At 36.0% G+C, this 26,103-nt stretch overlaps 1 protein-coding gene across 2 annotated transcripts in view; it reads left to right on the forward strand.

Moving 5' to 3' along the window:
* RTN4 (reticulon 4) overlaps positions 1-26,103 on the forward strand; it is a gene marked incomplete at both ends in the record, with an annotated part of 50,098 nt that overhangs the window by 658 nt on the left and 23,337 nt on the right. Inside the window, one exon of one of the 2 annotated variants that reach the window (XM_084234558.1) lies at positions 63-2,480. In XM_084234558.1, coding sequence (XP_084090684.1) covers positions 71-2,480 — 2,410 coding nt within the window. Of the gene's footprint in view, positions 1-62; positions 2,481-17,363; positions 17,398-26,103 lie in introns of those variants that run through there. The other variant, XM_084234559.1, reaches the window with a different exon arrangement.

Consider the following 26,103-nt stretch of genomic DNA (forward strand, 5'->3'; position numbering starts at 1 on the left):
AACTTGCATTAACTCTGAGAACACTGGCATTCTCTAACTTTCCTTTCTGTCCATGGTCACAGAAAAAATTATGGACATGAAGGAGCAGCCAGGTAACACTGTTTCCACTGGTCAAGAGGATTTCCCATCTCTCCTGCTTGAAACTGCTGCTTCTCTTCCTTCTCTATCTCCCTTCTCAGCTGCTTCTTTTAAAGAACAGGAATACCTTGGTAATTTATCAGCAGTATTACCCACCAAAGGAACACATCAAGAAACTTCAAATGAAGCTTTTAAAGCATTCTCAGAGAAGGCAAAAAATCCATTTGTAGACAAAGATGTAACAGATTTTTCAGAATTGGAATACTCAGAAATGGGATCATCATTCAGTGGCTCTCAAAAGGTAGAATCTGCCATAATAGCAGACCCTAGGGAAGAGATAATTGTGAAGAGTAAAGATGAAGAAGATGATTTAGTTAGTAATAACATCCTTCATAATCAACAAGTCTTACCTGTAGCCCTGACTAAATCAGTTAAAGAGGAGGACAAAATTGTGTCTCCAGAAAAAACAAAGGACAGTTTTAATGTAAAGGGAATTAGAGCAGAAGCTCCTTTGAGGGAAGAATATGCAGACTTCAAACCATTTGAACAAGTATGGGAAATAAAAGAGACTTATAAGGAAAATAGTGATGTGTTGGCTTCTGGAGGTAATATAGAGGGCAAGTTAGAAAGTAAAATGTATGAGAAATGTTTTGTAGGTAACCTTGAGCAAATGAGTCATGGAAAAGATAGCGAAAGCAGTAATGATGATACCTCTTTTCCCAGTACACCAGAAGCTATAAAGGATGGTTCGGGAACATATATCACATGTGCTCCCTTTAACCCAGCTGCAACTGAAAGAATGTCAACAAATATTTTTCCTTTGTTGGAGGACCGTGCTTCAGAAAACAAGACAGATGAAAAAAAAATAGAGGAGAAGAAGGCCCAAATTATAACGGAGAAGAATACTAGCACCAAAACATCAAATCCTTTCCTTGTAGCAACCCAGGATGCTGAGACAACAGATTATGTCACAACAGATAATTTATCAAAGGTGTCTGGTGGGGAAGTAGTGGCAAATATGCCTGAAGGTCTAACCCCAGATTTAGTACAGGAAGCTTGTGAAAGTGAATTGAATGAAGTGACAGGTACAAAGGTTGCTTTTGAAACAAAAATGGACTTGGTTCAGACATCAGAAACTTTGCAGGAGTCACTATACCCCGTAGCACAGCTTTGCCCATCATTTGAAGAATCTGAAGCTACTCCTTCACCAGTTTTGCCTGACATTGTTATGGAAGCACCATTAAATTCCATCGTTCCTAGTGCTGGTACTTCTGCAGTGCAGCCCAGTTCATCACCTTTAGAAGCTCCTCCTATAGTTAATTATGAAAACATGAAACTTGAGCCTGAAAATCCACCCCCTTATGAAGAGGCCATGAATGTATCACTAAAAAAAGTATCGGGAATAATAAAGGAAGGAACTAAAGAGCCTGAAGGTATTAATGTAGGTGCTCAAGAAACAGAAACTCCTTATATATCTATTGCTTGTGATTTGATTAAAGAGACAAAACTCACTACTGAACCAATGCCAGATTTTTCTAATTATTCAGAAATAGCAAAAGTTGCACAGCCTGTGCCTGATCATTCTGAGCTGGTTGAAGATTCCTCACCTGATTCTGAACCAGTTGACTTATTTAGTGATGACTCAATATCTGACGTTCCCCCCAAACAAGATGAAGCTGTGATACTTGTGAAAGAAAGTCTCATTGAAACATCTCAGTCAATCAGCAAGCAGGAAAGTAAGGAAAGATTCAGTGCTTCACCACTTCCTGAGGTGGGAAAGCCATATTTAGAATCATTTCAGCCTAATTTAGATACCACAAAAAGTACCTTATCACCTGATGAAGTTTCAACATTGACCCAAAAGGAGAAAATTCCTTTGCAGATGGAGGAACTCAATACTGCAGTTTACTCAAATGATGGCTTATTTATTTCTAAGGAAGCAAAAATAAGAGAGAGTGAAACATTTTCAGATTCATCCCCAATTGAGATTATAGACGAATTCCCTACATTTGTCAGTTCTAAAACTGATTTTTCTCCTCAGATAGTCAGGGAATACAGTGACCTAGAAGTATCCCACAAAAGTGAAAAAGCTAATGTCCAGGATGGAGCTGAGTCATTGCCTTGCTCACATTTACCCCATACTCTTTCTTTCAAGAATGCACAACCTAAAGATGAAGATGAAGTCTGTGTCTCAGATAAATTTTCCAAAGATAGGCCTGATACTTCAAAGGTGTCCTTACTGCCTCCAAATATTCCTGCTTTGCCCACTCAAACAGAGATAGGCAGTATAGTTAAACCCAAAGTTCTTTTGAAAGAAGCTGAGAAAAAACTTCCTCCTGATACAGAAAAGGAGAAAAGATCACCAACTGCTATCTTTTCAGCAGAGCTGAGTAAAACTTCAGGTAATCAGTCCATACATTGTTTTGTGCTTCTTAACACTATTTTTCCTTATCATGTGACATTCTACTACATTTTGTGTAGTATATTGCCTTTATCATATCTAATATAGCACATTGGTAAGAATTCTTTTCTACTGTCTTGTTTGAAGGTTTTAGTATTTTTTCTATCTTGCTTGCAATCACCACTCATCCTTGATTTTAACTTTTTCATGCAATTACCCAATGGTCATTTTTACATTGCACCATGGAATTAGAATTTTTTTTTTAGTTAGAATTGGCTCAGTGTCTATTTCTTTTCACTTGCTTTAGTGTTTCTTGATAGCGTGAAGAGCAAGAGCATTAAAAAATAGACATTTCCTGGTTTTCCCAGAAATATTTCATTTAACATTTTTAATAAAAGAGAATTTCTATAACATTTCTAATATTTCAATATAATGTAGTGCTTTCCAGTGATAGGTATAACTTAACATAAAAAAAATTGAGTAGTAGACATTTTGTTGAAAAGTGTTAATTATGAACTGATGTATGTACTCATTCTCATTTTTTGGTCTTGACTCTACATTTTCCCAATACTTGGTTTGTGTGAAGTGATTTGAACATGTGTTTTTAATTTAACATTCTAATTTAGCTTTTTTTCCTCCATAAAAATATCTAGTGATTATTGTGTATTTACTGTGTTAGTTATTGGAGGATGGTGACATTTACTGGTAGCGAGACCAGTTAGAGATTATTACTATAATTTAAGAAAGAGATTAACATTAAGGCGGTGGGATAAGCATGGCGACATCGGACTTAGTATTTGATTGAAGATGGACACGAACGAGAAGGGAAGGACTTAGACATGACTACACGGACCCTGCGTTGTTGGTCTGCACAATTACCTTAGATGACAATCACCTGAAATCAGGACTAAGGAAACATGAAAGAATACATGCTTAAGAAGTGGAGATAGAAACTTCAATTTTGAATATGTTTTTATTAAGGTACCTATGAGACATCCAAAAGTGATGGATGTGAGAGACTTTGATTATATTTGCCCTAAGTTGAGAAATAGTAATGGAAACCACAGTCTTCAACTAGGTGGAGCCAAGAGAAGATTCGATGGTGGAAGAATTTGTTCAACATTATCAAATACTAGAGAGATCAGTTAAAAATTGTGAATTTGTGGAAAAAATGAGGGAAGGAATTGGCTTGACAGTGGCAAGTAGTGTGAATTGGGCAGTGCTAGGGTTGAGTAAATAGGACTTGAGCAAATGGATAATAAATGTTGACAATTTCTAAGTAGTTTGATAATGTGGAGAAGGTGGTGTTTGCATGTGCAAGGGAGTGTGTGAGGTTAAGGAACAACTTTTTCTTAAGGATGTCTAGTAGAAAGTCCAAGAGGAGATGATATGAGACTCAGGTAGAGGATCTAGGAAGAAAGATTTTGAAGGACTTTGTAGTGAAAGGTGAGCAAAGGTTGTAGTGAAAGGAGAGTAGAATAAAGGTGTTGCTAGGATTTTGTAGCTGGAAGGTGAAATTGTTGGATATGTTTATTCTTTAGAGTAGTATATTAGGTTATTTGCTGAGAGTAACTGAAACATGCTTGGGTGAAAGAGGCCTGAAATGTCTTCTAATTAGAGAAACAAATACATTTGCATTTAGAGTTGAAGAGGTGGTCTGTGTGTGCTGATGGGGTGAGGCCAAAGTCTGGATATGGATTCAGAGAAGGCAAATTCAAGGTTGTGTGTTACTAGATGGACCCATTGCTGTAGTCAATGGAAGTGGGGATAATAGTAAGAGAGTAGATTGAAATAATGGATTGTGACATGTAAGTTGAAGATTGTAAAGAGAGAAAAGGGAGTTGGTAAGAGAGTAGAAAGTCAGCTTGAGGACCAAATGAGATCTAAGAACCAAGAGTAATGAGAATAAAAATAAGAACACCAAAACGATAGGATGCTGTGGTCTAAGTAGGATTGTGTCTGTGCTTGTGTGTTAGATGTTGAATTTGGAATTCCATAATGATCATGAGACAAGGACTAAAGTGGGAAAGTTGCTGGAGGTGAAGTCAAGTAAACCGTGAAGCTAAGATGTTGGATTGTTCTTTCACATGGTATTAAAGTCGTGATGATGGCAGGATGATGGCAGGACTTGGGTGACAAGAAAGATTAGGAACTAGGAACAAGAGTCTTTTTCATATAGGGTAGTGAGGCAACTGGCAGAATGGTAGATGGGAGCAATAAGGAAGAACAGAGTATGGATGTCTGGATGACTGCGACTGTTGCCCCAAACCTCTGAAATAATAGTCTGGGTTGAGGTATTAGAGAATACATGTCCCCTATTTAGAGAATTCCACAGGGAAGGCGGTTTGAAGAATTAGATTTGGTAGCAATTTTCAGTGAAGAAGTTGAAGGTTAGGGGAGATGGTTCACAGTGGAGTTGGGATTTCCAACAGCACAGTAAAATGGTTTAGGAGAGAGAAAACAGGAGAAGTCCAGAGCAGCGTAATGATAGTGTGGGTGAAGACCAAGGAAAAGCAGGGAGGTGTTATACCAGTCTCTAACGTCTAACTGTGTCTACCCCAACACTCCCTCCTTGATGCTGATGGTCTTCTAGTAGATGCGGGCACTCAGGTATTTTAGGAGTCAGCTGTCTCTTAGATTGATTTTAATAACCTAGGGATCTTGACCTGTACTTATGATGCCTTGTTTTGATTTAAGTAAAGAAATGAGAGCAATGCTTAGAATGCTGAGTAGGGATGGTTGAAGAAGGAAGTATAAACAATGTTCGCATTTTTTCTTTAGAGAATAGTTACTAATGCCTTTTCAGAAAAAAGATGTCATGTACAAGAGATCATATGGTATGTCTTTTTCTGACTGACTTAACATAGTATCCTTAAGGCCCATCCATATCCTAAATGGCAGGATTTCTTTTTTCCCAGATTTTTTTTTTAATTTATACAATAGCTGGGGTACAGGCAAGAGGCACGGGAGGGTGAGAGGATTCACTGGCACAGAACAGGCAGACAGACTGAAAGCACTGCTGAGGGGAGCAGCGGGCGCGACAGGAGAGGTCTGCTGCGCCATGTGGAAATCTCCCTGGCTGGCTGGGAATCGAACCTGCGCTGCATAGGGTGTGGACAGCTTCACAGCGCTGTGCTCAATAAAATTGAGCACAACCTGCTGCGCCACTGGGGAGGCCCAGGATTTCATTTTTTAATAACTGAATAATGTTTCATTTCATATATATAAAATTTTACTCTCTGTGTGTGAAGTTTCACTCATTTTCTGTACCCATTAATCCATCGGTGAACACTTAGGTTGCGTGTGTACCTGGGCTATCGTAAATAATGCTGTCATAGGGAATGCATATATATCTTTTTGAGTTACTGTTTTGTTTTGTTTTTGATAAATACCCAGAATTGGAATTGTTGAATCACTTGGTAATTCTATTTTTATTTTTTTAAAGATTTTTATTTATTTATTTACACAAGAACCAGGGTACAGGCCAGATTCGCGGGAGGGTGAGAGGATTCACCAGAGACAGAGTGGTGAACAGAACAGGCAGACTGGGCCTCCTCTGGTGGCGCAGTGGTTGAGCGCTGGGCTGCGAAGCTGCCCGCAGCCTCTGCAGCACGGGTTCGATTCCCGGTTCGTCAGTCTGCCTGTTCTGTTCTCCACTCTGGCTCTGATGAATTCCCTCACCTTCCTGCGCTTCTGACTGTACCCAGTGCTTGTATAAATAAATAAATAAATCTAAAAAAAAAAAAAAAAGAACAGGCAGACTGACTGAAATACACTGCTGAGGGGAGCAGTGGGAGAGACAGGAGAGGTCTGCCACACCATGTGGGACCCTTGCTGGCCAGCCGGGATCGAACCGGCACTGCAGAGGCTGCGGACAGCTTCACAGCGCTGCGCAAAACTGCCTGCGCCACCAGGGGAGGCCCTCTATTTTTATTTTTTTGAGGAACTTATATACTGTATTTTATAGTGACTGCATCAGTCTACATTCCCACGAACAATGTACAAAGGTTCCCTTTCTCCACATTCATGCAAATATCTGTTATCTCTTGTGTTTTTGATAATGGCCATTTTACCATGTGTGAGGCAATATCTCGTCGTGGTTGATTTATGTTTTTTCTTGATGATTAGAGGGATGTTGAGAATCTCTTTATGTATCTTTTATCTCTTTAGCCATCTGTATGTCTTCTTTGGAAAAAAAATTTATGTTCTTTAATTTTTAAAAAAATTCTGTGGCTAAAGATTTATTCTTTGGTATCCTCATGGCTTCCATTTTTGCTTACAGTATTACTATTGGTACTTTCCTCACTTTCTACTCATTAAAAAATGAAACAACAAAGGTATAAGAAAACATTCTAATAATTGTATAAATTTGTCTACTATAAATAGACCAAGATAGTGAAACTTTTGGAAAGTATAGACACTGACAGGCAGCACTACCACATGACAATTGAAATGTTTTTCTCAGATCATATTTACAAGTCTCATTTTTGCACAGGAATGACAGTTTCGGGATAGGAGTATATAATCATTGGAAGTGGAAGACACCGATACATACTAAGAGTGAAGAGTGGTTAGCTCAACCTTGTAATGTTAGGAATGGCTTCAGTGAAGAGAGGATTCTATGAAAATTTCAAATTACAAATGAGTAAACACATAGCCCTGCTTATTTATGTAAATGTGACAAAAGTTTTCCAAATCCTGTTTTGTGTCATATTAGGGGTAGGTGAGTGTATTGTGAGTGTTATGGCCAGTATGTAGAAACCTCCTCACTTGCAGCAGGGATGTAGATTTGTGAGCTGATCATGTGTAACTAAGTAAAAAAATAATTTGGGTTTATTCAGAGTTTTAACTGAAATCAATTTAAGCTAAAGAAGAATTTGATACTTGAGATGCTAAATTAGTTATGACTGGAATTTAGCAGAATTAAAAAAAATATGGAATCATTTAGGTAGGATCATTCTAAAAATCATTGCTTTTTAAAATTTGACTTGTGTGGAAATAACTTCAAACTTAAAAATAATTGCTGTTTATCTAAACTTCCCTATTAACATTTACCCCATTTGCTTTATTATGATCTCTTTCTATAGCTAACTACCTGGACACATTATCAATCTTGTTTTCTCAGAATCATTTGAGAGTAATAATATGTGCATTCTGACCTTTTATCCTTAAATGCTTCAGAAAGAGATATTCTTTTACATAACCTCAGTATAGCTCTTAAATCCTTAAATTTACATTTATATAGTCTACCATTCATATTCCAGTTTTTTTATTTGCCCAATAATGTCCTTTATAGTTTTCTCTACTATAAGATCTGCATTTAATCTTCCAAGTTTTGCATTTAATTATCATGTTGCTTTTATGCCTTTAAATCTGGATCACTTCCATTCTTTACTCCATGTGACATTAATATTTTTGAACAATATAGGCCCCTTCCACATTTTGTAGTTGTTTGATGTTTCTTAGTGATTAGAATGAGATTATGAATTCATGGGCAAAATGAAGATGATGTAGTATTTCTCTCATGGTATCATATTTGGAGTACTCGCTATCCATCAATCCGTCAGTGATGAGTTTAATTTTGAGTATGTGACAGTTTGTCCCTGTTTTCCTCATTGAAAAATAGATACTTAACACCATGCAGAATGCCTGCCCCCCAGCAGGCATTACTCCACCCCCAAATTTAGTATTCATTAATAATTCTTCCTTGATTCAATTTTTACCATTAAGTTGCAATTTGATGACTTTTCAGTTCCAACATTCCCTCCATGTTTCTAAATTAGGCTTTGTCATTTTACTGTTGGCAAGAGCCCTTTTCCGTTAATGAATTAGTTATCATCAGTGTGGATCAGTGAACATCTATTTCCCCCTCAATGGTTTATAATGCATTACTAAAAAGTAACTGAAGGAAAAAAATGTAAAAAAACATACAAAGACTGTCTTACATTCTACCTGGAGGGTCCCACACTGATGAGGTTAATGTTTTCTACTAAATGTAAACTGTTCTGATTTGGTGGGCCCTATTCAAATCGACCAGCAGCTATCTTTTTTGTGGGGGTGGGAGTGCAGAGGGTGGTAGAAAGGAAAGCATTTCTTCTTTCTAACATAACAAAATGTTGACGATTCATCTCATGCCTACTGTGCTCAGAACTGCAGCCATTTCTCTAGGGATACTTGATTGCTTTTAATCTGTAGTTGTGTTAAAGGTCAAGAGCTGAATGGTAGTTAATACTCCCGGTTATTAGGATCATTTTTATCTCTTTCAGTGGGCAGAACTAGGAAATGCTCGTATACATATATACAACTAAGCATAAGCATGAACATTTACTTATTTTAGAAATTATGAGTTCACACAGATAACTTCAGTTCTGATCCATTCCCAAAATGATCATTTCTTCTTTCACTTCCTTTTTTTTTTTTTAAAGATTCATTTATCTATGCATACAAGAACACAGGCCAGACATGTGGGGGTCGGGAGGGATGGGGTTAGAGGATCCACCAGAAACTGAATGGTGAACAGAACAGGCAGATTGACTGAAATACACCGCTGAGGGGAGCAGCGGGTGAGACAGGAGAGGTCTGCCTTGCCATGTGGGTTTCTCCCTGGCTGGCCGGGGATCAAACTCATGCTGCAGAAGCTGCGCATTGCTTCATAGTGAGGTGCCCAACCCCTTGTGCCACCAGGGAAGCCCTCACTTCCTATTTTTGCATGTTCCTTGGATCATGAGTACCCTGGCTCGCAACACTACCAATACATTTACTCACTTGCTTAACTCTTTAATTTAATATACCTAAAATAGTTATAAAATGCTTTTTAAAATTGTTATAATACAATGACGTTAATAAAAGTTACCTCCTGCCCAAGATTGTATATAAATATATATATATATGCACAAATGCAAATTACTTGGATTAGTTCTTTTTTCCCTTTTCTCCACCTTCAGTGTGTTTGTAATATTCATTTGAAAATTAGATTAATGTGTTTCAGTTTCAGTTTTTCTTTTTTTCTATTTAGGAGGATTCTAAATTGGGAATTTTGAAAGTTGGAGAAAATCTTTTTTTTTTTAAAGATTTATTTATGTATGTATACAAGATCTGGGGTGTAGGCCACAGGTGCAGGGAGGTGAGAAGATTGACCAGAGACAGAGTGGGGTGCAGAACAGGCAGATCTACTGAAATATACTGTTGAGGGGAGCAGAGGGAGAGAGAGGAGAGGTCTGCTGTACCATATGGGTTAGCTTCATGGCTGACAGGGGATCAAACCCATGCTGTAATGACTGGCAGTAGCTTGATGAGCACTGTGTCTTTAACCCCTGTGCCACCAGGGAGGCCCAGGAGAAAAGCTTTTTTGCATATTGATATCAGTTAGTCTCCACCACAATCTTAAAGAAGAAACTACTTTTTTTTTTAAAGATGTATTTTTAAAGATTTATTTATGCATATAAGAACTGGGGTATAGGTCAGAGGTGTGGGGGGTGAGAGGATTCACCAGAGACAGAGTGAGGAGCTGAACAGGCGGATCTACTGAAATAACACTGCTGAGGGGAGCAGTGAGACAGGAGAGGTCTGCTGTGTCATGTGGGTCATTTCCCTGCCTGAGGATCACACTCACGTTGCAGTGGCTGGTGATAGCTTGATAGCGCTGCGACTTAACCCCTGCACCACCAGGGAGGCCCAAAAGAAACTATTTTATGATGATAAAACCTAAATCGAGGGATAGTAACTCTCCTAAGGTATATAGCAAATTATGTAATACACATAATACCTTTGAACTTCTGTTGTTTTCTAGATACTGGTTTAATGTTCTTTCTTATACTCTTCCACAAGGGAGATTTTTTTCCCCAGCGTGTGAAGAACTTGGGTTCCAGTATAGGTTTTACCCTTTCTTAGTTGTTTCCCCATTTTGGATTGAGCAGTTATTGCCCTAAATTTGGCTGACAACCAAGGTGTTGCTGCCATAATTATATAGTTCTTGTGTTGGGGACATTAGCCAATGCCAAAACATTTTTTAAAAGTCAAGAAAATCTATTTTTTGTCATGTGGGGATAAAAGAATGAGGATAACATTTTGTTGCTTCCATGTGGAGACTGAATGACCCTAGTGAGGTCAGCTATTACCTATGTTGTTGGTAGGCCATTGATAAAGAAAGATGCTAATGTCTTTGATCCATATGACTGATTTTAACTTAATGATACTGATTGCTTTAATATGTTTTTCTGTTTGCTTGTTCTTTCACTAACTCATAGAATATTTTCAGTTTGCAATCCAGAGTAGAGGTTGTGTTTTGCTGACCTGCTGGAACATTTGGTGAATAATGTATAAACCACAAGTTGATTATTTATTAATGATACTTAAACTGTTTACTATCTAATAGCAAGTAGTATTACCATAATAAAGAGCTCACTTAGAAGAACCCATTTATCTAGATTAAAAATAAAAATTATAGTTTGCAAATTTGCATATACTGTGTACTCATGAGTAAGAGCTTTATTTTGATGTTTAGACTTAACACATTTTTCTTATATTAAAAAAATTTTCTAGATAGCTTTTCACCTTTTTCACTAAATTATAGCAATTAAGGCTTAGTATTTTGGTTAAAATGTATTTTTAATGACCATATTTAGGACACTTTTAGTGGGACTTTGGTTATGATAGTGAGTCTTAACTTGAAACAAGTTAGAAATTTATGTACTTGGAAAATGTTTAACAAATTGAGTAGAAATACCTTTAACTAGAACACTCCTAGTAAATGTAAAGTGTACCTAAATTGTGACGGTTAATAAAGGAATTGATGATATTTACTTCAATGTCACATTGTAAAATCAGTGAGGATTCATTTAGTACTTACTATGGACCCAATACAAGTTGAAAATAAATATGAAGTATGTATCATAAAAAATAAGATACTGCTAAATATAATGTGGTTGAAAGAACTTCATCTTAGACAGTTTACAGACATTTTACAACTTTTAGTTGCAATACTGACTATCGATTAGCTGGGCAAATGCTTAAATTTTTTGAACTTCCTAATTTTATTAGTCAGAATTTCTCTCATGGACCTGCCAGCTGTCAGTGAAATCAGTAATGTTGTAGCTTCTAAAAAAAGATTTAGCAAAATCTTACATAATGCAAACATTTCCTTGTCTTTAAATAATTTTCTGTGTGAACAATTTTTTTTGATGCTTAGTGTTCCTTAGTATGATTATAATTTCACCAGTGGTCTGGCTCCTCTTGTATTATTCCCTACTTCTAATTTTTTAAGTAATGCTATCACGCTTATCTCTCTATATTTAAATATGTTTTACATAGCTATTAATTTTTTTTCATAAATTATGAGAAATAAACCCTTAGGCCAGTGGGTATGACATTAAGAATTTAAACAAAAAATTACCATTAGAAAAGTTGGACTACTTTTTATCCTCACAAAACACCCTTTTCTCTGTTATCATTGTGTTTATTATAAATTTTTTCATAGATAATAGTTCCACATTATACAAAATTCAAAAAGTACAATGACAATCTTCCTGTTTCTGTTGCCTACCCATCTAGCGCTCTTTGCTAGAAAGTCATTATGATTTATTTCTTATTATATATCCTCCTTGGTTACTCTGTGCTTATTATTTCTTTACCTTAGCAGTTTAGGTTAAATGGTATTTGTTGGGTTGCTCTTCGATTATTAGTGAAGAAGAACATGTTCCATTTCTTAACCTTATTTGTATTTCTGTTGTGAATTGCCTGTTCATACCCTTTGCCCATTTTAAAATACTCATCTCTTCTGAGTTATTTATATACAAAGGATGCAAACTCTTGAAATATTAGTTTTCCCAATGATTTTTTTCTTCACATTTTAGTGGGTATTTTCCTGTATATTACCATGGGAAAATTACAATTTTTATTTGCGGTTTCATTTTCACATTTACTTCTGATTGTTTTAAAATTGATTCTGCATTCTGGTTAGAGATAATTTTACATCATAAGCCTTTTTGGTGGTGTTTTTTTCCTTTTCCCATCAAACTGATCTAGTTGCCTGTTACCACGCTGCAATTGTAGAGAAGAGTAAAAAATTAAGAACAGTTTTTGGATTGTACAATCAACTGTACTACGGGAGTTGGTGCCATCTAGTGTTGTTGCTAGAAAACAAGGTATGCAGAATGCTCTATAATTACCATATGGAATAAATACATAGTTGGACAGAGAAATGTAAAGATTTACGAATTTTTGCTTTATGTTAATTTTTCATATAGCATTTTTAAAACAGACTATAAAATGATTTTGAATTTTGACACATGGTACTGAATTAATGCTTGAATCATGCTATTTTAGACATGAAATGACTATGATTTCCCCGTGTACTTAAGTGAAAGCTAAGAAGTTGCAGAAGGTCTGTGCAAAGCCTGGTGACTATTACAGTTCCAAATTTCAAAATGCTTTGGATCTTTTGTAATATCTGAACATTTATTTTAGGGTATAATAAGCCAGAATTTATTTAGTTCTCATTGAATAGTATTATTTTCTGTTTTCTGTGGATTCTAGTGTTCATTTTTAGCAGCTATATGAAATAGTCTATAATTAAAATGCTCATTTTTTTTTGGTCTTTTATATTGTCATTCATTTTCTCTATATCTTAAGGTTCAATTCGTAGTTAATGTTGAAGTGCTATAATTTAGTCCATAGAGGGCATTATTTTACAGCACGTGGTATTAGACAGCATTATTTAATACCTTCAGTAATGAGACTTAAGTTTAGTTTCATGAGAGATTAGAATAATTAAATTTTGGAATATGTTTAAAACTGTGCAGCTGTAATTTATTTCTTTATTAATAAGGAAAAATCCTGCCAGAAAGTAGAAATAATTATTTTAGTTATTAAGGTTTGTATACAAATTAAGAGTTTAGCACTTTCAGTCCAAATGACCATCTTGTTTCCACCTAATTTCCCTCGACCTCTAAACATTGTAAACAAAACAAAAACATGAGTTTTTGGCAGCACCTTTATAATATGGTGTCTGATTCATTTATTGTTCAGTAAAGCTAATTAGATCTCTAAATTTTGAAAATAAGAAAATTGAGTGTTTCTGTGATTCAGAAGTAGAGGAAAGAAAGAAATGGAAAAGGAGAAATTTTAGGAGAGCTGGCTGGGGTGTGCTTACAGCCTATATATTACTGCCTGTTCCAAAGTAACAGGCCTCTACTGTCTGAAATCCTGCAATTAAGATACAAGCCAAAAATACACATGCACACGGGGGTGGTGGAGGGGGCCAGGGGAGTATTCATAAGAGGGTTATAGAGAAAGGGTTTTTTTAAAGTAGGAATTGAGTTAATCATACAGTTCTGCTAATGAGGTAAGTGTACTGAGAAAATTAGTTTTGAGATATGGGAAGAGAAACATTCAGTGTAAATCATTTCAGAGCATGGTTTCTTTTAGAGAGAAATTAGAGATATGCTTGGGGAAGGTCCTTCATAGGTGTTTGAAAAGTCATGGCAGAAGTCCTGGGGATTTGGATATTGAGGGGTAAGTTGCCATTTTGAGTTCAGGTACAGGAGTGTCATTCTTCCTCCTCACCCCCCCACACTGCCCCCACCCCTCCCTACAGACAATATGCAGTAGGACTTAGAATACAGACAAAACTTTTTATTGTTTATAAATACAGGAATCTTCTGTGTCCCCTGTCTTTGGAAGCCTGCACTTTTTTTTTTTTTTTCAACGTTGTTTTTCTTTCTTTATTTTTTTTAAAGATTCATTTATTTATGCAAGCACTGGGTACAGTCAGAAGCGCGGGAGGGTGAGAGGATTCACCAGAGCCAGAGCGGGGACAGAACAGGCAGAAGGACAGAAGTACACTGCTGAGGGGAGCACGGGGCAGGGCAGGAGAGGTCTGCGTGGCGCCATGTGGGACCCTCACCAGCAGCCGGGGATCGAACTAGTGCTGCAGAGGTTGCAGGCAACTTCGCAGCCCGGTGCTCAGCCGCTACGCCACCAGGGGAGGCCCTGGAAGCCTGCACTTTTAAGGGAAAATGGGTTCCTGTCCCAAATAATTAAAACACTTTGCCAAGTAACTTGTAGATATATCTCTTTTGCCAGAAAGTGGAAATAATTATTTTAGTTATCAAGGCTTGTATGCAAGTACTGCCCAGCTTAGAGGGAAGTATCTGCTTTGTTTGATGGCTACTCTATTTGAAAACTTTCTTTTAAAGAACTTTTCATTTTTTAAAACAAAATGTTAAATATTTGAAGGAAAACAAACTAAATGAAGAAAAGTTGTTAACATTTATGTTCTTTATTTGCCTGTTAAGTTGGGATTTAATATGGAATAAGACAATGTGGAATGAGACATAAACTATCCATATACACATTTTCTCAGGTGGAAAATGACAGAACTTCATAGTAAAGCACAATTTGTGGGGAAGGGTGGGGGGGCACTGGTGTTGAAAGTATTGGGCTATTGCTTAGAATCAAATGGCTTAAATATATGAGATTTCTTATAAATACCTTATGTACCTTGTCTCCTGGTATTTTGATGTTTTTTTTTTTTTCTTTATTTTAGCCTGATAACAATAGTACACAGCTAATACTTCCATAGTACCCTTTTTGCCAGGCACTGTCCTGAGACTTTTATTTATTTTTTAAAAAACATTTATTTTTATTTATTCATGCAGGATCTGGGGTGTAGGCCAGAGGTGCAGGGGTTGAGAGGATTCACCAGAGACAGAATGGGGAGCAGAACAGACAGATCTACTGAAATAAACTGCTGAGGGAGCAGCTGGCGAAACAGGAAAGGTCTGCTGGGCCATGTGGGTAGCTCCTAGGCTGGGGATTAAATTCCTGCTGCAGTGGCTAAGGGTTGCTTCATAGTGCTGAGACTTAATCCCTTGTGCCATCAGGGAGGCCCCACTGAGACATTTAATATATTAACTTATTTGATCACAGTAACTAGCCTACATGACTTTATATCTTTAACAAATTTGTCTCACGAAAATTTAAAATTTAAGCTCTTTTTTGCTTTGCTTACTAAATTTAAAACAACTCTAGTTGGGCAAAATGTCATTTAACTTATGTAACTTAGTTTTCCCTGTAAAGTTAATCTAATTTGTAAAGACCATAAAAATTAAATATTACTATGTAAGGTTGCATTTCAGGGTCTCTCTTTGAATTTTTAATTGCCAGGGGAGCAATTAAGTATGTTTAATGTTTAGAGGAATGGGTATTTTTATACCAGAATATGGAAGTAACATAAATGGTAAATATCTTTGTAAAGAAATACATATATTTTGTCTTAGTATAGTATCTGTGACCTGAAAAGTGTGGGTGCTGTTTCTGATTGCTTTAGTACTATACAAATGCACCAATATTTATTGACCTTCAGCTTTAAGGGATCTTTCATAGAAAATATTATCTTAGAAATACCTTGTACAAACTGAATAGTTTGAGATTCCAAGCTGTTGCATGGAGAGGCAGACATTTTCAGCCATGGGAAGGCTAGGTGACAGGATTCTCAAATACTATGGAAAGTGTGCAGAGAATTTTTAAAGTTGAAAGTTAAATATTAACTCTTGAGCTGAGAATGCTAGACTCTTTAAAAATTGCATTGCTTTATTTATGTTTGGAATTAGAAAAACAAAGACATAGATAAGTAAGTAATCTTCAGACCACTTCTAATATTAAGGATTTTGCACACAGTTTTATAGCAAGTTCCAGAAAATATACCTAGTTCAATGTAGCTATGTATCCTTAAGAAGCTTGTAATATTTACATAACTATATATCTTATAATCCTGTCATACATTTTAAAATATTTTAGCTGATTTGTCATTAACTGGCTTTTCTGTTTAGTCAAATGGTAACATCACTTAAACTGGTTGTGGAATATTAAAAAACATAATCTGCACTGGGGTGAATGCTACCTTTTTAAAGTTGAACACAATTTTGGACATTTTCTCCATGATTTGTTTATTAATCAGTAAAATTTTACTTTGCTCCTGTGTCATTTTCCCAAGGCAAATGATATAACTAGGCCATGAATATTTCTCTTTAAGATTAGAATCTATTCTTAGCACCTGCAGTCAGTCATGTCTAATAGATCCTTATTGAAAGATAGAGTTAGAACAGGTGATGATTAAGAATAAGTGTATATTCTTAAGCCTTTAAGAGGTTTCCATAATTATAAAAGGAAGAAACCAAAACAGAACATTAGAAAGATAAGGTTGTTGAAATTGAACAAAAACTTTTTTCTATTGAAGTAGCATATAGTCCATGAACATTAATAATTTGGTTTTGTGATTCCCTCAGATCCTTATAGAGAGTGCAAAATGCTGAGTGCTTTTTAAAGCTTTAATAAACAGGAGAAATTAAGGGGAGACTCAGCATTTTTCAGGATTGAAATTAAAGCTATTCATTTTTTATCTTATTCGTTAACCATTTATTTTTACAGTTTTGAATGAAAACAAACAACATTCTAGTTTAGAAGAACCAAACAAACCCAAACAGCCCATGATTTTAAGTGCATTTCAAATATATTGTGATTAATTAGCTCTTCTGAAAGAGCAGCCTTTTTTCCTCTCCTTTCGTTTGGTAGCCTGCCCCTTCCCCTGCAAAAGTAGCTCCATTTGGTATGTGCAACAAGCAAAAGACTAGAGAACAATAAACAGATAGAATGAAGGCGGGAGAGCCCAAGTATTAGTAGCCTAGTTACAGATTGCACTGCGTCAGACTCTCCACACCCAGAAGACGTCAGGTGACTTCAGCTCTGCTGCAGTTGTGCAGCAGAGACTGCAGACTTCGCTTGAGGAAACGGATATTTCATGTCTGGGGTAGATTTTTGTGGTTACTGCTTTTCTGTTGGTATGCATAATTGATAATTGCATCTGGAGGGCTGATTGTGACAAGAGATGGACGGTCAGAAGAAAAATTGGAAAGACAAGGGTAAGATACAACTGCTTTTTAATCTTCTATTCGATTTTTTTTTTTAATGTGACCAGTAGTATATTTCTATGGGAATAAGCTTTGTAATTTAGATACATTTTGGATAGAAAATGAAGCTTATGAAAGGTTAACAGCAAAGGATTAAAAAAGCTCTTTTTACACTTGGTTGTATATGCCAAAATGTGATCCTATTTTTTCCCACTGGCATTTGATTTAGTTTTTGCTGTTTTATCATTGTTTAGCTTGTGTTAATCTTGCATATTGTAAACAATAGAGTTCTAACATTTCATTTGTTGGTCACTTTGGTGTGGTGAGTCTCCATAGCTATTTTTTTTTTTTATTCCATAATATATTTTCTGTGAAGTGTTTTTTGTATTTTTTTTTTTTTCAGGTGACTTGGTGTAGTTGAAATTTTATTCAAAGGTTTATGGTTAGCAAGATACTTCATTTTCAGTAAATCATTTTTTTCCTCTGGAAATCTGATTGAATAGTTACTACCATCTGCTTTTAATTAGACTCTTTTGGGTATATTTTGAAATTGCTCAAATATATACACAGTAGTTTTAAATGCATGTTTATGTTAAAGTCACTGACCTTTGTCCTTGTAATAACCAATCGGTGTTCTTGATCCCCTCCCCGCCCCCTCGAAAGCCCAGATCCTTTCAAGTCTCAGTGGATCATTGTGTAAGAATTTAAGTCCCTAAGTGGCAAAATGTTGGCGCTGATGAGTATTGTAAAAAATATTTTGCCATGTAGATGGTTAAGTGAGCCATTAAAGAAAAAGTAGATAATAGACTGTACATCTGACCACTTAAGTAAGTAGACCTTTAGTAACATTTTAAGTTCTTTATTTGCTACTAGAAATATTTTGAGACTAGAAATTAATTTCCAATATAATCCATAATATATCAGATTTACTTTTATTATTTTTAGACAATATAAAATCAAATTTATTCTTAAATATCTCTGGGGATCTCACTTCATATATAAATGGAATGGCCTGTTATTTTTTAGTGCATGTTTTTGGCTTTTTTGCTTGGCAAGATGGATCCATAGCCACTAAAAACTTTATTGGTCAAGTTGTATTTTTTGACTCCATTGGGCAGCATGTATTTTAGTATTAGCAGCTCATTTTAATGTAGATTATAGGTGATGACTTAAATGGAAATCACTAAGAAACTAAAGTTACCATTTGATGAAGTTTTTGCTCATTTTTTTTGAAGAGTGTGACAGTATAGGAAATCTAATTTAGGCTCTAGATAAATTTTTATAAAATACTGTGCTTCATAGTTTTTCTGCAGTAGCCTCCCAAAACCCCCCTTAAGTGCCGTAGTTGAAATACATCTAGTTGTCTAATAATGATGACATATAGCAGTATAACAGTAATGGAGAAGCTCAGATCTCAGTGTTTTTAAAAGTTTGGGTTTTCTATTTTTTTGTTTAGTATTTTGATGATTAATTACTATTTATGACATTTTGTTTTTCAGGCTAAGAGCAATATTAATAATTTGTGTTCTTTTATGTAGTCTTCACTTTGGATTTTCTTAGGATAGTTGCAACAAAAGAAATCAACATGGTACTTGATTATTAGGGTTATATATTGAAAACATTAAAACAGTCCAAAGATTTTGAAGAGCTTAAAATAGGAAGGGTGGGTATGTTTGGGTAAGGTGGGAGAATGTAACCATAGTCAAGGCATAATTGAGACAGTGAATAGAGCTTTCTGGATAGAACAGAATATTTACAGAAGATTAGTGTGTCCAAAGAATATATAAAGATTTACATGATCTAGGTCATGTTTCCTCAAACTTCCCTGAAGTTGAGAATCACCTAGTGCTTCTTGAACATTGAAATTCATGGGATTCTCCTCAAACCTATGGAATTGCCAGGGAAGGTCTGGCAATCTGTATATTAAGTATCTTGTTCTGTTATAATTGGGCAAATTGAGGAAACATCAATCTAGGTTTTAAAATTTCTGTTCTTGATACATTTGCTTTTGGCCAGAGTAAGAAACTTAACCTTTCTAGTCTTCTGTTTCCTTATTTTCGTGATTTCTTGGATTCTGGTTTTGAGGTTATCTGGCTTTTTGAAAAGATAGGCTGCATCATGTTGCAGAAGCCTTTATGTTTTACATTTTATTATAAAGGAATAAGGAGTCTTTGGGAATTTTGAAAGTGATAAATTGATAGCAAGTTTCAAAGATTGGTTTGAGGTGCTATGTAAGAAAGTGGGGAAGAACTTAAGAGGCAGAAGTTAGGATCACTGTATTTGTGTCCAGACTTTTAAAGCAAATAGTGCTTGAATTTGAATTTTAAAGCAAACGGTGTGAGAATGGAAAGGACATGACAGATTTGAAAACCTCCGGGTAAGAATGCTTGACACTTGACTTAGATTTGTGGGAGGTAAGGTAGGAACTCAAAGACAACACGAAATGTCAGTTATTATTAAACGTTGGCAATGCTTCTGCCTTAGTATCTGTAGAAATAGACTAAAGTACCTAAGAAGTTTGACGCCAGGTTTGGTGTTAAAAACTCAAACATCCCTGAAATAATGGGTTTAGTGATAAAGAATTGGGAATTGAATGCACGGTGTGATGGATAAATACTGTGAGGAAATTTTTTTTAAAGATTTATTTATTTTTATACAAGAACCAGGTACAGGCCAGATGCGTGGGAGGGTGAGAGGATTCACCAGAGACAGAACGGGGAACAGAACAGGCAGACTGATGAAAGACACTGCTGAGGGTTGTAGCGGGCACGACAGGAGAGGTCTGCTGTGCCATGTAGGACCCTCACCAGCTGGGCAGGATCGAACCGGTGCTGCTTCACAGCGCGCTGTGCTCAACCGCCTGCCCCACAAGGGGAGGCCCCCTTGAGGAAAGTTAATTTGCATAGAAAGAAATGAAAATTAAGGGAGGAAAAGGTAAAATCTACATTGTAAAGATCCGGAAGTTATAGTTAGGGCAGTTTAAAAAAAAGTCAGAATAGTGCTGTTTCACTGATATTAAGGGGTGGGGGAGAAGAATTTTCGAAAAGGAATGAGTGGTTAAATACTACAGAGAAAGGTGTTATTAATGAAGATCGAGAAATGGCTTGGACCCTGTGAAATTTAGAAATATATACAGCGCTGTTATTACTAGTGCTCCTTGGATTTGGCAGTTAATGTGCAATGGGTGACCTTTGAAGTTTCTGTAGGATGGGACATAAATGTTTCTAGCATTAAAATTCAATTTGATTAGGGCCTCCCCGGTGGCGCAGTGGTTGAGCGCTGGGTTGCAAAGCTGCCGGTGGCCTCTGCAGCGCCGGTTCAATCCCCAGCTGCTCCTCGGCCACCAGAGGAGGATCCCACGTGGCGCACAGACCTCTCCTGCCGCCTGCTGCTCCCCTCAGCAGTGTACTTAGGTCCTTTTGCGTGCTCTGCTCCCCACTCTGGCTCTGTCAATTCTCTCACCCTCCCGCACTTCCTACTGTACCTAGTGCTTGTATAGATAAATAAATAAATCTTTTAAAAAAATAAAATTCAATTTGATTCACCGTCAAAGCAAACTGACTTTGGGCCAGTTCTGCAATATACTTTCTTCCATAGATTCTGGCTGGGACTCCTGCACTCTACTTTTGATAAGCCACTTTTAATTTTTTGGATAGTTTTAATGTTACTGAGTATATGGGCACAGGTGTACACATATACTAGCATTTAGACAGCGAAAAACCAGGGATCTTGCTGCTGAAAATGGTTTATTTCTACCTGGAAATGGGGGTGGGGGGTGGGGGAATGCCTGAGAAGGGAACTTTGACTTTAGCCAACTGTTGAGACATACTTACAGGAGGAGGAAGGCACCTGCGTTCAGTTCTAAATTTACAATCATTGTATAAGCATTTAATAGGTATTTCTTCTATATCTTGGTTTAGGAAATCTAGAAGGTAGCAGAAGAATTTAGTAATTTTGTTGTATTTTTTTCAGTTTTTTTTTTTTTAAGATTTATTGTATTTATGCATACAAGAGCTGGGGAACAGACCAAAGGTGCGGGGGTGGGGTGAGAGGATTCACCAGAGACAGAGTGGGGAGCAGAACAGGCAGATCTACTGAAATACACTGCTAAAGGGAGCAGCATACGAAACAGTAGAGGTCTGCTGTGCCATGTGGATTATCTCCCTGACTGGGCATTGAACTTGTGCCCTGCTGCAGAGGCTGCTGATAGCTTCATAGTGCTATGACTTAACCCCTTGAGCTACCAGGGAGGCCCTGTTGTATTTTTTTAATGGTGTATATATGTAGGTGTTGGGGCAGTCATGGTACATTTTGTTCTGGAATCATCATCTGGTATCATTTTTCACCAGCTAAATGGGAAAATACCTTTCTATTTTTTACATATTTTACTTTCTTTTAATGACTATAGTATTCTTCTACTATACTGAAGTACTAACCCCAAAGTTAAATATTCAAATTGTTCTTAAAGTTTGTACAAGTATAAACATTGCTAAAATATATATAATTGGATGTAATTCTTTATACTAACCAGTTTATTGACAAGTTGTCGAACTGTTTATGCTTTTGGTTCATGTTGCAAACTGCTTTTCAGAAAGAATATACAGATTATTGTTTTGAGTAGTTTAGGCCCATGTGTGTCCTGGTGCCTTGGCCATGATTACATAGTACACAGGGGTTTCTGATGGTTTCAATGATTCCTAAAATAGCTGTTTTGTCAGTGTTAAATTAATTGCTAAGAATCAGATTTATATTTAAAAAGGAGTAAATTGGGAAATATTTTCTCCTATATATGGTTTAAAGCCTTGTATGAATAAATAGTGGGAACAATGGTGGAAGTAATCTTCACGGCTTCTTTATTTCCTCCTAAGACTCCTAACTTGTTTTTCCACTAAATTCTGTGTCACAGACAAATTAATCTTCCTAATGTTGGCTCTAATCATAGCACTTGAGGGGTTTTCCTGTACTTTTCCCATTAAGTTCAACAGTCTATCTTGGACTTTGAAAAGGCATTCCATGGCCTAGTTCCAACCTTTACAATTTTGTCTTCCATTACTCTGTCTCCAGCCACATTAGAGGGACATGTGTTTTAATCATGCCTGTTCCTTGTATTTGCTTACATTTTTCTCTCTGTCTAGAGGGCCCCTTCTTCCTATTTCATTTTTCCTAAGAACTGATTGTCAAAAGTGCAGTTCTCCTGAAGTGCTTGCCAATCTTTCCAGACGGAGGTGAATCAATGTTATCAGAATTCCCATGTCTTTGTTTTCACTTTATGTCTTCTGTTACACATTACAGATAAATTCTCTCTTGACTCTGCCTTGCCCATACCTTCCTGGAAGGCAGAACCCTGGGATTCTTCATTGACTTGCAGCTTCTCTACAAAGTGAGGCTAAGAGCTTGGATGGTCAGTCAGGTTTACTCCTGCCCTTGAACCCTATGTACATCCATTCTAGGAAATGTTCAATGTCCTTATCAGCTTGGAGAAATAAGAAATTCCCTACTTTATCCTTTCTTAAAGGAGTAGTTAAGCAATGAAAGCAACTTTTAGTTTATAACCTGCAGACAAGGCATCTTACTGGTCCTTTATTCCAACCTTCTAATTTTATGGGTAAGGAAACCAAGACACTAAAGAGATTTTTCTTCAGTATCACATAGCAGGTGGCTTGGGGTCTTTGTTTCATTTTACAGTTTGTATTTGAACAGCCAAAGATTGGAAAATGTAGATGCTAAAATGAATATGTTCTGATGTTTATTTGTAGTCTAAGTGTGGGGTCTTGTTGAACATGGTGTGTATATATCTGTATGGCCCTGACTTTGCAGTAAAAGATGTAATAAATTTCACATCAGCCATGAAAGCAGGGCAGGTGTGGTTGGTCGGCATTGTCAGAATGCTAAGCCTAGTGGGAACTCTCAGACCAGGAGTATAATTTCGCTTTGTTGCTAGGGATTGTATTACATCCTTGAATGTAGAAAAAATATTTAAGCAGTGATTAGAATTCTCTTTATTCTCTAGGTATCCCTGAGGTTCCCCGTTTATTTATTCACATGATTTTATCTCTAGCTAGCATTTTGACTAACAGATATTACTTAATTTTAGTTACTGTTTCTCTTTGCATCTTTGGACCAATATTCTGAGAATAGGTTATCTGTTTTCTTTATCATGGATAGTGGCTATTGCATCACTACTATTTTATATTCTATATAACATTTACTTAAGGAGTTCAAAGCAACTTAAAGATACGATTATCAAATATTGATGATACCCATGCAAGTCTATTGAGTTTGGTATTGCATTAGATTTAAGAGTTTTTTACTCTCAGACTACAGATTTGCTAAAATTTCCATAAGACTATGAGGAATTATAGTTGTTTCTTGTATATGTTCGTGTCTTTTTTTCTGTCCAAATCTAAGATAATTCAGAATTATCTCTACTTTGTTAGTCATTTATTCACTGAACATTTCTATCAAGTGTATGATAGCTAAATAAGGCTATCAGAATTTTAATATAACTATCAAATAGTTAACCTATTAGAGAAGTTTACTTTCTTTTTTTTTGTATTAGTAATTTGCTTTGAGTTTCCTCTCCCATTCTACTATGTTAGGCTCTTCAAGTTTCTAGAGTTAAACAGAGCAGTACGTTTTCTATTGGGTTTTTAGGAAATATTGCTTTGAGTTATAATTTTCCCACTTCTATGACTTGATTTCTCCTGTAATGCTTGATGCCAATAAGAATTAAAATAAATACTACATTTTGCCAAAATGTATCAGAAGTAATAGGCTAGGAAGAGTTCTTATTTTAATAATGACCTTTACAACAGAAGGTGCTAATAAAGGTCGTGTGGAAATGGAGACTCATTGGCTTGGAATATGTATATATAACATGCTTAGAGAAGGTATTTAACTTTACCTTAGAGAAAATGGAACTAGCTACATGAGTTTTCCAGTGAATGGAAAAGTATCATGGTTTAGAAATTGAAAGTTAGAATTATTTTCTGCTGTATTTTTTCTCTTATTATAAAGCTGGAAATAGAATGTTAGAATAAAGAAAGTTATTGAAAATGATATTAAGCAAATTGGTAAAGTTAGTGACTTTATAAATGAAGCCTGTGCTGGTGTGTTATTCTCTATCAGAGAAATCTGGATTATCTTTAGAAGGTAGTAAACAACCACAGGTAGTTTATACTTCCCTAGAACATACTGAGACATTTTCTAGGTAAAGATGCTTATTAGTATGGGAAAAAAGACTTGGAAGTAAACTCGTCATAGCAAATAATGCCGAGGCAAAGACTTGGTTAAGACTTTATTGTGAAACAAACAAAAAACAACTGCTATGAAAATAACTTTCAATTCTTTACAAAATGTAGATTGCAGTCACACTGTATGTAAGTTCTTACAATGAGCAGAGGATGAATCATGGTTTTGGAATTTTGAGGTGTGCAATTTTTACCACAGAATTGTTCAGTAGTACAGAATGGGATCTTCCACTTTCTGGTTGAATTCCACAATGGATCATATGTACTGGCATTTACAAAAAATGTTCAAGGTTTTTTGACTTTCCTAGTGGTTCTTCACTCTGTTTTGAAATGTCTATTGGATTGTTAGTCATTCACAACATTAGCTGTATCAAATCTTGCAATATTAGGAAGATTGGTAGTTGTGCATTGTGGTTGGTATTTTTGTCTTAATTATACATAATATATTTGTACTATAGGTTAGAAATGGTATACATTTCTATGTACCATATACCAACTATATATATATATATATATACACATATATATGTCAGTATTGACTTAGGAAGGTTTCGTGTTCTCTTTAAATTGCAAGTTATTATTTTCTAGAAGTTATCTAAATTGCTCTTCCTGGGATCATGCTCAGCGAAATAAGCCAGAAAGAAAAAGAAAAATACTGGATGGTCTCACTCATAACAGGAATCTAGAAAACCTAAATAAGGGACCAGGAAAAAGAATAACTATAAGAAAGAAAAAAATCAAAATCAACAAACAACTATGAACCAGAGACACACTTTGGGGGTGGGAGGGGAAGGAGGGATTGGGGTCAAAATCAGGGGGTTGCAATTGTATGGGGAATATAAAAATAAAAAATAAATTGCTCTTCCTTTTGAAAATAAAACTAAGTTATTGAATATTACTGACATTTATTGGTCTACATGTTTGTTCATGATGTTAGCGGATTGCTTCTCTCTTCCCAGTTGTTTAAATTAAGGTTGAAACATTACATCTCCAAGTAGGATAAAAAAGCAAACCTGAATACTGATATATTCCTTTAAATGCAAAATGTAGTATGATGGAAGGAGTATGATTGACCATCCTCAGAATGAATTTCAAACTATAACCCTGTATAATGTAATCCACCTTCTAAGCTTTTAGTTGCCTCATATATAAAATGCCAGGCAATATATAGAGTGTTGTGGCCTGTGATAATATAAACAAAGTACTCAACACAGTGCCTTATTAAGTATAGGGAATTACTAAATGTTGAATATATAAAAAGCAAATACAGATTTTATGCCAGTTCTATGTAGAATATTTTTCCCTTAGGTATGTGGTGGTGAAATTGGTCAAAGCAATGTAATGTCAGTAAGGCAGGGAAGATTTAGTAATAAAAGAGGCAAGGACCTGAAATTGTGTTTGTATCTTCTAAAACTCTAGTTAGAGGAAGAGGAAATGGACAGAGATGCTGCTTTGGCAAGTGTTCAGT

Source organism: Talpa europaea (genome assembly GCF_964194135.1).
Source record: "Talpa europaea genome assembly, chromosome: 6".
Lineage (NCBI taxonomy): Eukaryota > Metazoa > Chordata > Mammalia > Eulipotyphla > Talpidae > Talpa > Talpa europaea.